We start from the raw sequence: 12,468 nt of genomic DNA, 5'->3' as shown, positions 1-12,468 counted from the left end.
CTGGAATGACTGGAATATTGGTATAGAAGGGTACAGCTTGCTCAGGAAGGACAGGCAGGGAAAAAAGGGAGGAGGTGTTGTCTTGTATATCAAAAACTTATACACTTGGGCTGAGGTTAAGATAAAATAGGAGACAGACTTGTTGAAAATCTCTGGTAAGGATAAAAGGGATAAAAAATAAGGGTGATGTCATGGTAGGGTCTATTACTGACCACCTAACCAGGAAGAAGAGGTGGAGGAGGCTTTTTTTAAACAACTAACAAAATCATCCAAAGCTCAGGACTTGGTGGTGATGGGGGACTTCAGCTACTCAGACATCTGTTGGGAAAATAACACAACAGGGCACAGATTATCCAACAAGTTCTTGGAATGTATTGGAGACCATTTTTTACTTCAGAAGGTGAAGAAAGCCATTAGGGGAGAGGCTGTTCTAGATTTGATTTTGACAAATAGGGAGGAACTGGTTGGGAATTTGAAAGTGGAAGGCAGCCTGGGTTAAAGTGATAACGAAATGGTTGAGTTCATGATTCTGAGGCCTTGTCTACACTGGCAAGTTTCTGTGCAGTAAAGCAGCTTTCTGCGCTGTAACTCGCGAGGTTACACACTGCCCAGCCACTTAGAGCGCAGAAACTGCGCAGGTGCAGCGCTGTAAAAAAACCACTCCGACGAGAGGGGTACAGCTTTCTGCGCCGGGGGTACAGCGCCAGTGTAGACACTGTGGGAATTTCAGTGCTGCCATTGGTCTCCGGGAGGTGTCCCACAATGCCTGTTCTTGCCTCTCTGCCCTCAGGTGACCAACCGTAAGCCCACCCCTTAAATTCCTTGGGAATTTTGAAAGTCCCCTTCCTGTTTGCTCGGTGACGCATGCAGTTGTCTCAGCACATCTTTCCAGGTGGCCATGCCTGCTCCACGCACCAGGTGATCCCCTGGAGCAATGCTGATCTGCTGGACATCATCGGCATTTGGGGAGAGGAGGTTGTCCAGTCCCAGCTGCGCTCCAGCCATAGGAATTATGACACCTGTGGACAGATTTCACGATGCATGACAGAAAGGGGCCATGACTGGGACTCACTGCAGTGCAGGGTCAAAGTGAAGGAGCTGCGAAACACCTACCACAAGGCGCGGGAGGCAAACCGCCTCTCCGGTGCTGCGCCCACGAGCTGCTGGTTCTACAAAGAGCTGGACGTGATACTTGGTGGCGACCCCACCTCCACTGCAAAGGCCCCTGTGGATACTTCGGTGGCTCGTGTGCCAGTCGAGAGTGGACTGAACCAGGAGGAGGAAATCTTGGACGAGGATGTGGAGGGGGACCCAGAGGCAGAGGACAACTCGGAGGTCAGAGATGAATGCAGCCAGGAGCAATTCTCTACCCCAGAGGAGCCTAGCCAGTCACAGCAGTCAGATTTTGGCGAAGCGCAAACAGGAGTGGAGGCCCCTGGTAAGTGGATTTGATTTGGGGAATCACTGAGTTTTGGGGGGCAGAAGGGCTACAGAAAGCAGGCTTGTGTCTGTATGATGCGTGTACCACAACAAGCCTAGTCTGAGTGGCAGAAAAAACGGTTACTCACCTTTTGTAACTGTTGTTCTTCGAGATGAGTTGCTCGTATCTATTCCAGTTAGGTGTGTGCGCGCTGCATGCACGGCTGTCGGAAACTTTTCCCTAGCAGCTACCCATCGGGCCAGCTGTGGAGTCCCCTGGATTGGTGCCGGTATGGCGCGCTATATACGACCCTGCCGGCCCGACCCCCCTTCAGTTCCATCTTGCTGGCTACTCCAACAGAGGGGAAGGTGTGGGGGAATGGAATAGATACGAGCAACACATCTCGAAGAACAACAGTTACAAAAGGTGAGTAACCATTTTTTCTTCTTCGAGTGCATGCTCATATCGATTCCAGTTAGGTGACTCCCAAGCCTTACCTCGGAGGTGGGGTCGGAGTCAAGGTATTGCCGACCAAAGTACTGCCCTGCTGAAGGCCGCATCGTTCCTAGATTGGTGGACGATGGCGTAGTGCGGCGTGAAACTATGCATAGAAGACCACGTCACAGCCCTGCAGATTTCCTGGAGAGGTACTTGGGCTAGAAAGGCTGCCGACGAGGCCTGAGCCCTCATGGACTGAGCCGTGATGGCAGGCGAAGGAGCCTTCGCCAAGTCATAACAGGTGCGGATACAAGCTGTGATCCAGGGGTAGATCCTCTGGGAAGAGACTGGCAATCCCTTCATCCGCTCCCCTATAGCAACGAACAACTGAGTTGTCTTTCGGAACAGCTTTGTGCGCTCAATATAGAAAGCGAGCGCCCTCCTAACATCCAGCAAGTGCAGCTGTTGTTCTTGAGGGCTGTTGTGTGGCTTTGGATAAAAGACTGGCAGGAAGATGCCCTGGCTAATATGGAAGTGGGGCACCACCTTAGGAAGGAAAGCTGGGTGAGGTCTAAGTTGTACCTTGTCTTTATGAAAAATCGTGTACAGGGGCTCAGAGGTGAGGGCCTGCAGCTCAGACACGCCTTGTGCCGAGGTGATAGCCACCAGAAAAGCTACTTTCCAAGAGAGGTAAAGGAGTGAACAAGAAGCTAAGGGCTCAAAAGGAGAGCCCATGAGGCGGGAGAGGACTAGGTTAAGGTCCCAGGCCAGGATGGGGGGCTTTATTGGGGGATGTATTTTCTCCAGGCCTTTCAGGAAACGTCCCACAATGGGGTTAGTGAACACCGAACGCCCAGAATCGGCTGGGTGAAAGGCCGAGATGGCCGCGAGGTGGACCTTGAGAGAACCAAATGCCAGATGCTGGTCCTTTAGGTACATAAGATACTCCAGGATACAAGGAATGGGAGCCTGGGACGGGAGCACCTGCCTTTGGACGCACCAGCTGGAGAATCTCTTCCATTTTGCCCTGTATGTGGCCCTAGTAGATGGCTGTGGCTTTCCGGAAGCATCTGCCTCAGTGGATCCGAGCAGGTAAGCTCTGCCTGATTCAGCCATGGATTCTCCAGGCTGTGAGGTGGAGAGACTGAAGGTCTGGGTGAAGGAGGCGACCTTGGTCCTGTGTAATGAGGTCAGGAGTGAGAGGTAGCTATATCGGTGACTGGACCATGAGGGTGGGTACCAGCAATGGCGAGGCCAGGCTGGGGCCGCCAAAATGATGTCCTCCTTTTCCCTGCGGATTTTGAGGAGCAGTTTGTGGATCAGCGGAAATGGTGGGAAGGCATATAGCAGCTGCCCGGACCATAGGATCATGAATGCATCTGCGATCAAGCCTGGGCTGTCGCTCCTGAAGGAGCAAAAGGTTGGGCACTTCCTGTTGACCTGTGTGGCAAACAGGTCAATTTGGGGAAACCCCCAACTGCAGAAGACAGAGTGGATGATGTCCGGGCGAATCAACCACTCGTGTGTGAGGAAACCTCTGCTCAGACTGTCCGCCAGCACTTTCTGAATGCCCGGCAGGTACAAAGCCTGGAGGAGAATGGAGTGGGCTAGGCAAAATTCCCACAGTAGGAGGGCTTCCTGACAGAGAGGAGACAAGTGGGCTCCGCCCTGCTTGTTTATATAAAACATAGCCGTGGTGTTGTCCGTGATCACCGCTACGCAATGGCCCTGCAAGTGAGTCAGAAAAGCTTGGCAGGCGAGGCGGATCGCCCTGAGTTCTTTGACGCTGATATGCAGAGCCAGTTCCTCTACTTGTCATAGGCCCTGAGTTGTCAGGCTTCCCAGATGCGCTCCCCAGCCCAACGCGGACGCATCGGTGACTAAGGTCAGGGTGGGTTGGGGCGGGTGAAAAGGAACCCCGGCGCCTACCGCGCGGGGATTCGGCCACCACCGTAGGGAGTCGAGGGTGTGCCGAGGGAGGGCCAGCACTATGTCCAGACTCTTGCGGCCCGGGTGATACATAGATGTGAGCCATGCTTGCAAGGGTCTGAGTCGCAGCCTGGCGTGTTGAACCACGTATGTGCAGGATGCCATATGGCCTAGCAGCCTGAGACACTGCCTCGCTGTGGTGGTAGGGAAGCTGCAAAGGTTGCTGATTATTTGCGAGAGGGCCAGGTGACGCGTCTCTGGCAGGAACGCTCTCGCTTGAGTCGCGTCCAGAACAGCTCCAATGAACTCTATCCTTTGAGTTGGTGTGAGCACTGATTTGCTGATGTTGAGTATGAGAGCTAATTGGTCAGATGTGTCTTTGACTATATTCACCTGCGATTCCACCTGCTGACAGGAGCAGCCCCCCAGGAGCCAATCATCTAGGTAAGGGTAGACATGTACGTGGCGGTGGCGGAGAAAAGCTGCTACAACCACCAAGCAATTGGTGTAGACGCGAGGTGCTGTGCAAAGCCCAAATGGGAGGGCCATGAACTGGTAATGCACCTTGTTCACTATGAAGCGGAGGAACCGTATGTGAGCCAGGATGATAGATATGTGAAAATAAGCATCCAGAGCAGGTGTACTAGTCTCCCGGGTCTAGGGAAGAGATGTTTGTGCTTAGGGAGACCATGCGGAACTTCAAGCTGACTGTGAACTTGTTGAGTTCCCACAGGTCCAGAATGGGCCTGAGGCCCCCAGTCGCTTTGGGGATGAGGAAGTATCAGGAGTAGAAACCCTTGCCTGTGAGTTCCTGAGGGACCTTCTCCACCACTCCTAGAGCGAGGAGAGCCTGGACCTTCTGGATGAGAAGTTGCTCGTGAGAGGGGTCCCTGAAGAGGGACAGGCAAGGGGGATGGGAGGGTGGGGAATCTGTTTCTTCACTTCAGCAGGTGGGTATTGTAGTTGTAAGAATGCTTGATAGAGATCTTGTAGGTGTTTGTCTCTGTCTGAGGGGTTGGAGCAAATGCAGTTGATTGACAGAGCCAGAAGAGTACCCAGAAGTCACCTACTACAGGACAGGCCCAACAAAGAAAGTAACAGAACGCCACTAGCCATCACCTTCAGCCCCCAACTAAAACCTCTCCAGCGCATCATCAAGGATCTACAACCTATCCTGAAGGACGATCCCTCACTCTCATAGACCTTGGGAGACAGGCCAGTCCTCGCTTACAGACAGCCCCCCAACCTGAAGCAAATACTCACCAGCAACCACACACCACACAACAAAAACATTAACCCAGGAACCAATCCTTGCAACAAAGCCTATTGCAACTCTGTTCACGTATCTATTCAGGGGATACAATCATAGGACCTAACCACATCAGCCACACCATCAGAGGCTCGTTGACCTGCACATCTACCAGTGTGATATATGCCATCATGTGGCAGCAATGCCCCTCTGCCATGTACATTGGCCAAACCGGACAATCTCTGCGCAAAAGAATAAATGGACACAAATCAGACGTTAAGAATTATAACATTCAAAAACCTGTCAGAGAACACTTCAATCTCCCTGGTCACTCAATTACAGACCTAAAAGTGGCAATACTACAACAAAAAACCTTCAAAAACAGACTCCAATGAGAAACTGCTGAATTGGAATTAATTTGCAAACTAGACACCATTAAGTTAGGCTTGAATAAAAACTGGGAGTGGATGGGTCATTACACAAAGTAGAACTATTCCCCCTACTGTTATTCACACCTTCTTGTCAATTGTTGGAAATGGGCTATCCTGATTATCACTACAAAAGTTTTTTTCCTCCTGCAGACAATAGCCCACCTTAACTGATTACACTCGTTATAGTTGGTATGGCAACACCCATTTTTTCATGTTCTCTGTGTATATATATCTTCCTACTGTATTTTCCACTGCATGCATCCGATGAAGTGGGTTTTAGCCCATGAAAGCTTATGCTTAAATAAATTTGTTAGTCTCAAAGGTGCCACAAGTACTCCTCGTTATTTTTACAAATCTTTAACTGTCCTGGAACCCCACCTCCTCCTGGGACCTTCCCTTCCCCATCTCCCACAATGCAGATGTGATTTTTTTTGTTTGTTTCTCTCCTCTGGTGTTGTTTTTTAATAAAAGAATTGTGTTGGTGTGAAAGCAATCTTTATTCCACTAATTGAAAGCAAACAGAGCCCTGCAAAACAACAGGCAATTTTCTTAAACCTTCATAGTGCATCATCTACACCAATCACAATCACAATCACCTCCTAGCATTACGAGCACTGCACTCACGAGCATAGCAACAAATATTAGTGGCTTTCAGCTTCAAATTGCTGCCTCAAGGAATCCCTGATCCATATGGCCCCGCACTGTGCCCCTCTAATAGCCCTGGTCTCTGGCTGTTCAAACTCAGCTTCTAGGCGTTGAGCCTCAGTGGTCCAGCCCTGAGTGAAGCCTTCACCCTTCCCTTATCAAATATTATGGAGTGTACAGAACGCAGCTATAAGCACAGGGATATTGTCATCGGCCAGGTCCAGCCTCCCATATAGGCAGCGCCAACGGCCAAAAGCACACTCAACAGTCATTCTGCGCTTGCTCAGCCGGTTGTTGAACCGCTCCTTATGGCTTCATAAGTCACAGCATTAAGAGGTAGGCAGGTCTCCCAGGATCACAATGGGCATTTCGACTTCCCCTACGATGATCTTTTGCTCAGGGAAGACCCAGCTTGCAGCTTCCTGAACAGGCCAGTGTTCTGAAAGATGCGGGCATCATGCACCTTTCTGGACCAGCCTGTGTTAATGTCCATGAAACACCCACGGTGATCCACAAGCACCTGGAGAACCATAGAGAAATACCCCTTCTGATTAATGTACTCAGTGGCTAGGTGGTCTGGTGCCAGAATTGGAATATGTGTGCCATCTATCGCCCCTCCGCAGTTAGGGAAGCCATCCACAATACAAAGCCATCCATAATGTCACGCAGGTTGCCCAGAGTTACGATTTTTCAAAGCAAGATGTGATTAATGGCCCTGCATACTTCCATCAACACGAGTCCAATGGTCGACTTTCCCACTCCGAACTGGTTAGCGACCGATCGGTAGCAGTCTGGAGTAGCCAGCTTCCACAGTGCAATCGCCACGCGTTTCTCCAACGACAAGGCAGCTCTCATTCTCATGTCCTTGCACCACAGGGCTGGGGCGAGCTCATCACACAGTTCCATGAATACGGCTTTCCTCATCCGAAAGTTCTGCAGCCACTGCTCGTCATCCCAACGTGCATGATGATGTGATCCCAACACTCAGTGCTTGTCTCCAGAGCCCAAAAGCAGCGTTCCATTGTGGTCAGCACCTCCGTGAATGTCACAAGCAATCTAGTGTCATAGCTATTACGTGTGGTGAGATCAATGTCGCACTCCTCTTGCCTTTGTAGTTTAAGGAATAACTCCACTGGCACTCATGACATGTTGGTCAGCGCGAGCAGCATATTGGTCAACAGTTCGGGGATCCATTCCTGCAGCCCAAAGAGGCAGGACGTGCAGTACACAAACCGTTGAAAGATGGCGCCAAATGCAGATGGAAGCACAGGGATTGCTGGGATGTGAAGCAATGCATCACGAGGCATTGGGACAGGACCCAGGATGCTCCACGACCCATCTCCGCCTTCCCACAAGACTTAGCAGCAGAAGATGAAGAGGTGCTCTGTGGGATAGCTGCCCAGAGTGCACTGCTCGGAATACCACTGCAAGTGCTGCAAGTGTGAACACGCTATTGCACAGGCAGCTGCCAGTGTGAACACACAACAGCGGTTTCCCTTCAGCGCTCTCTGAGCGGCACTGTAGCTGCCGGTGATGTAAGTCTGCCACTGTAGACATACCCTAAGGAATGGTCGGAGGGAATACAGCATGAGAAAGACAATGGATTTCAAGAAGGCAGACTTTAGCAAACTCAGGGAGTTGGTAGGTAAAATTCCATGGGAAGCAAGTCTAAGGGGGAAAAACATTTCAAGAGAGTTATCAGTTTTTCAAAGAGGCATTATTAAGGGCACAAGAACAAACTATCCCACTGCGTAGGAAAGATAGGAAGTATGGCAAGAGAGCACCCTGGCTTAACCAGGAGATCTTCAATAATCTAAAAATCAAAAAGAGTCCTATAAAAAGTGGAAACTAGGTCAAATTACAAATGATGACTATAACAAATAACACAGATATGTAGAGACAAAATTAGAAAGGCCAAGGCACAAAATGAGATCAAACTAGCTAGAGACATAAAAGGTAATGAGAACATTCTACAAATACATTAGAAGCAAGAGGAAGAGCAAGGACAGGACAGACCCGTTACTCAATGAGGGTGGGGAAGGGGAACTATAATAGAAAATATGGAAATGGCAGAAGTGCTAAATGACTTTTTTGTTTCAGTTTTCACCCTGTGCCACTGCCTGACCTCATGCTCTGCCTCTGGAAACTGCTCCTCTACCCTCTTGTGCAGCTGCTTGAAGGCCACCCTCATGATAGCGGGACACTTCTCCACTGAGCCGATGATGGACTCCATGATGTCACTCAGGTAGCCCTTCAGGAGCTCCTGACTGCTCTCCCGCACCTGGGCCTCGGACAGGGAGCCCTTGAAGGAAATCCTCCTGGAGAGAAACCCAGAGAAATGCACATTAGCTACCAATCCACGTGTGCCCGTGCTGGGCAGTTTAGCTCTCTCGCACTGTGGCTTTTGTTGGCATACAATCAACATTCCGTATCTTGGCCGGGCTGAAAGGCTGCAGGGTCACATTTAGGTCCATTGCTTTTAAATGGAGGATTTTGCAGACTGGAATATTGATGTGGCTACTGAAGTCAGTGCAGGGGCTGCTGTGCTATTCCACATCAAATGTCACCCCTGGCTTTTTTTCTCCTTGCAGATTTTTGGATTGACGATGCATAACTCTCAGGTAGTGGGGGAGGGGATAGTTGAGCATGGGGAAGGCAATTTGCAATGGTGGGATAAGCACATCAGCTGGATGCTTCTGCTAAAAAGCTATCAGCTGTGAAATAGGGAACAGGCTGCCATTTGGGTCACCGTTATTAGGTTTCAGTGTTAATGCCGGCTTGGGATGAATGGGGCACTGTGCTGCTGTCTGAGAAATTGGCTCTCAGGCTCCAGACTGAGGAGGGCAGCACTGCACCAGGTACTCTTGGTTGGAAGGTTTTTCTTGCAACCCTAAGAGCTAGAAACTCACAACTGTGCTTCCAGCTGAGTGCTCGCAGCTCGCTCTAGCGGATCGCAGGGGGGGGGGGGGGGCTGCATGCGTGCGCTCGGCACCTCTGAAATTAAGGCTTTTCTTTAAAAAAAAAACCCATAGGCTTCTGGAGCCCACTGCCCTGGGAAGGGGGAATTCTGTGGACACAAAACACACCCAGGCAGGGTCTAAGCACTGGGTTTCCTGGCGGCCAGGTTCAAGCATGCAGCAGCTCCGAGGCCAGGAAACCCCTTTGTCTTGCTAGTGCAGAACACAGAGCACAATAAGCTCCCAGGGCCAGTCCCAGTCTGCAGCGTCCTGGTCAGAGTGACCCTTTGCTTAGAGCCAAGCTGGGCGCTGCAAATCGTGGCTTCAAACTCCAAGGGCTTGCCTGGGCCTGGCTCATCTTCACGGTCCATTTTGAGAGATCAAAGCAGGGACCCCCAGCAACTCCTCTCCCCAGCTGGCCCCTCCCAGCTGGCTGGCCCCTGGATCCTCAGAAGCAATGTTGACCTGAGAGAGGGAGCAAGGCACTGGGCTGGGAGTCAGAGCCAGCAGCTGACTCCAGATCTCCTGTGTGACTTTGGGCAAAGCAGGCAGCTTCTTGGCTAAGCTGGGGCAATCCTGTCTTGTCTGGGGGGCAGGGACTGCCTGCTGCCTCTCACTGTGTCTGTACAGCTAGCCCACCAGCACGCCATTCAGGGCCACACCCAGCTCAGCAAACTCCATCGTGTCACTGGCATGTGCCTTGCACACGTGGCCGAAGTCCGTTCATACTGATGTCACTAAGAACGTACTCTGGATGCCCTAAGGGCCTTGTTCCTGAGCCCCCTAAGCCCACATCCTCACACAAACACCCCACTGGGTGTGGCCAGCACAGCTCAGAGATGGAGACTCATCATGGAGGGGCAACTCCCTGATCACACAGTCCTTGTGCACCATTCATCAAGGGCGAGTAGCCTCCTCTCTGCTCCAGCATCCCTGACAGGGTGTTGCTTAGCAACCAGCATGAGCTGTCTCTCTCCTGGGAATGTCACTGTCTTGACTCCTGGGAGGAGGACTGGGCTGGCTTGTGGGGTTCCAGGGACAGCTGGGGTTGCACAAGGAAAGCCAAGCATGATGCCTTTGGGTTTGGATCCGGGAAGGCCGGCAGGGGTGAGGATGCTTTAGGATCCCACTGGCTCAGGTGCACTGAGACTCTGCTGAGGTAGGGTCACCACACTGGGCAGATTGTGGGAGTCAATAATCTACAGACCCGCCTGTGCCCTTTGCTGGTGGAGAACTGCTCACGCACAGATGCAGTTTGTTATTCAAAATGCTCAGCCGCTCCCTCCACAGGCTCTGGGGTGCTGGAGGCCGCCCAGCATGCTGCGGGGTGAGTGGCTTAGACACTCCCCTGGGCAGGGGATGACTTTACTTATAGCTGATCAGTGCTTAGCACACCCTAAATACCCACAATAACCCCCTCCTGCGTCAGCCCCCCCCCCCATGGCAATGGGGCTGGCTGAGTCCTCCCCACAGGACAGACATGTCTGGGGATAGGGCTGGGGGGCCATTTTTATCAGGAGACTCATCCCCCGATAACCCTGCAGTCAGCAGCCAGGTGTTCAGCCGGCGAGATCCTTGCCCCCCCCTTGGGGCATGTGATTGGCTGCTGCCCTGTGCTGGCAACCCCTTGCCCTTCGCCTCTCCCCAGAAGCAGTGGTCCCTGGGCTAGTTCAGCATCACTCAGCTCTCCAGAGACCCAGCTCCTTCCACGCCCCAGCAGCTTGCCCCGGCAGGCTCCTCGCATGGGCGCCGAGTCAATGCAGTGCTAGCCTGATGGCGCCGGAAAGCAGAAATTGCAGTTTACCAAGACCAGATGCAGCAGAGGCAGGTGCAGGGTGAACTCCCCCACCCACTGCCCCATTCCCCCAGCCCAGCTCTGGGGGGAGGCTGATCACTACTGATAACGGCTGAGCCCTGCCGGCTCCTTTCAGACAGGCCACTGAGCCAGCAGCCCAGGGATGGGGATGAACGGAAGGCTGGGCAGAACCCAGCACCCATCTCCTCTCAGGACAGAGCAGCATCCTGACACATGCCACCAAGCGCTGCTGCAGCCTGCTCAGAGCCGCCTTCCCCTCCGGAGAAAGGCTGAACTCCCCCGGCCAGCGCTCGGGGCGGGAGCTGCTCTGGTCTATCTGCGCCACGTGGGCCCCTCCCGAGCCACCTGGACGGCCCTCTGGAAGAAGGGGAGTTCATGCCACAGGCACTGGAGGACAAAGGGTTAATTTCTTCTCCTTCCCCCTCCAGTCTCAGCATGGCAGCAGAAGAGGGGGAGTGAGGTGACCTCAAAGTTGCAACCCAAAAAGCCATCACAATTCCCTGGCTGGGGGGATACTGCCCTGCCTGTGTGTATGCCCCCCCCCCCCCCCCCCCGAGGCCATTCACATGCTACTGGGTTATTTTTAGAGGCATAAATCATTCTCAGACTCACTTTTCTCTGCTTTAATTAGCACTGTTAAGTGTGAAAAACGAACCGTGAATTACAGCAGCTTCCATGTGTCACTGTTTTCCTGATTTGCCATTTCTAATTGGAACGCGCCCAACCCCCCACCCACACCCGAGCCGCCCCTGTGCTCTCCTCTCAGCTACACCCAGCTCCCCCATGCGTGCACCACAAGCATCTAAGGCATCGAGCTCTCCCCGTCCTCTCACTCACCGCCGGACTCACATGTTCCAGCATAGCCGCCCGGCACCATCCCAGCCCCTTCGCTCTGCTCTGGGGTCCATACTTGCCCTAAGACTACGGCAGGAACCCCTGGCCTAGAGCAACCGTGGTGCTTCCACCAGCCACGCAACCATGGCAGTGTCCCCACAGTGGTTATCCTAACCTGATGCAGCGTGGCCCCCAACCCCACACACCAGGCCCCATAGCAGCACCAATCACAGCTCCCCGACAGATCATAGAATGATAGAACTGGAAGGGATCTCGAGAGGTCTTCTAGTCCAGTCCCCTGCATTTGTGACAGGACTAAGTATCATCTGGACCAGGCCTGCAGAACATATGGCTCACGGGGGGTGAGTAGGTGGGCTCATTGTGCGGCCCACAAGGGGGGCGGGGGTGAGTAGGTGGGCTCACTGTGTGGCCCGCGGAGGGTGAGTAGGCAAGCTAACGGCTGGTTTGCTGGCCGGCGGGTGGGCGGGGTGGTGAAGGGGCCAGTGGCAGGCTGGAGAGTGAGGGTGAGCCAGCGACAGGAGGTGGGGGCAGCGGCAGAAGGTAAGAGGCCAGGCAAGTGAGCTGGTGGCAGGGGAGGGGGGGCTGAGGAGGCGAGCGGGTAGCGGGGGATGAGTAGGCGAGTCGGGGCGGGGCTGAGGAGGCGAGCCGGCAGGCAGTGGGGGCGGGCAGGTGAGCTGGCGGGGGAGGGGGTAGGTGAGCCGGCAGCGGGGGAGGGGGAGCTGAGGAGG

General features: G+C 53.1%; 1 protein-coding gene across 1 annotated transcript in view; it reads right to left on the bottom strand.

The window, feature by feature from the left end:
* The window catches only part of RASAL1 (RAS protein activator like 1), a gene marked incomplete in the record, with an annotated part of 126,021 nt that overhangs the window by 28,255 nt on the left and 85,298 nt on the right, over positions 1-12,468 (bottom strand). The window contains 1 exon segment of the mRNA XM_034791589.1: positions 8,238-8,430. Coding sequence (XP_034647480.1) covers positions 8,238-8,430 — 193 coding nt within the window.

The sequence above is a fragment of the Trachemys scripta genome, chromosome 15 (assembly GCF_013100865.1).
Source record: "Trachemys scripta elegans isolate TJP31775 chromosome 15, CAS_Tse_1.0, whole genome shotgun sequence".
In the NCBI taxonomy this organism is placed as follows: Eukaryota; Metazoa; Chordata; order Testudines; family Emydidae; genus Trachemys; species Trachemys scripta.
This window is presented reverse-complemented; position numbering and strand designations above follow the sequence as displayed.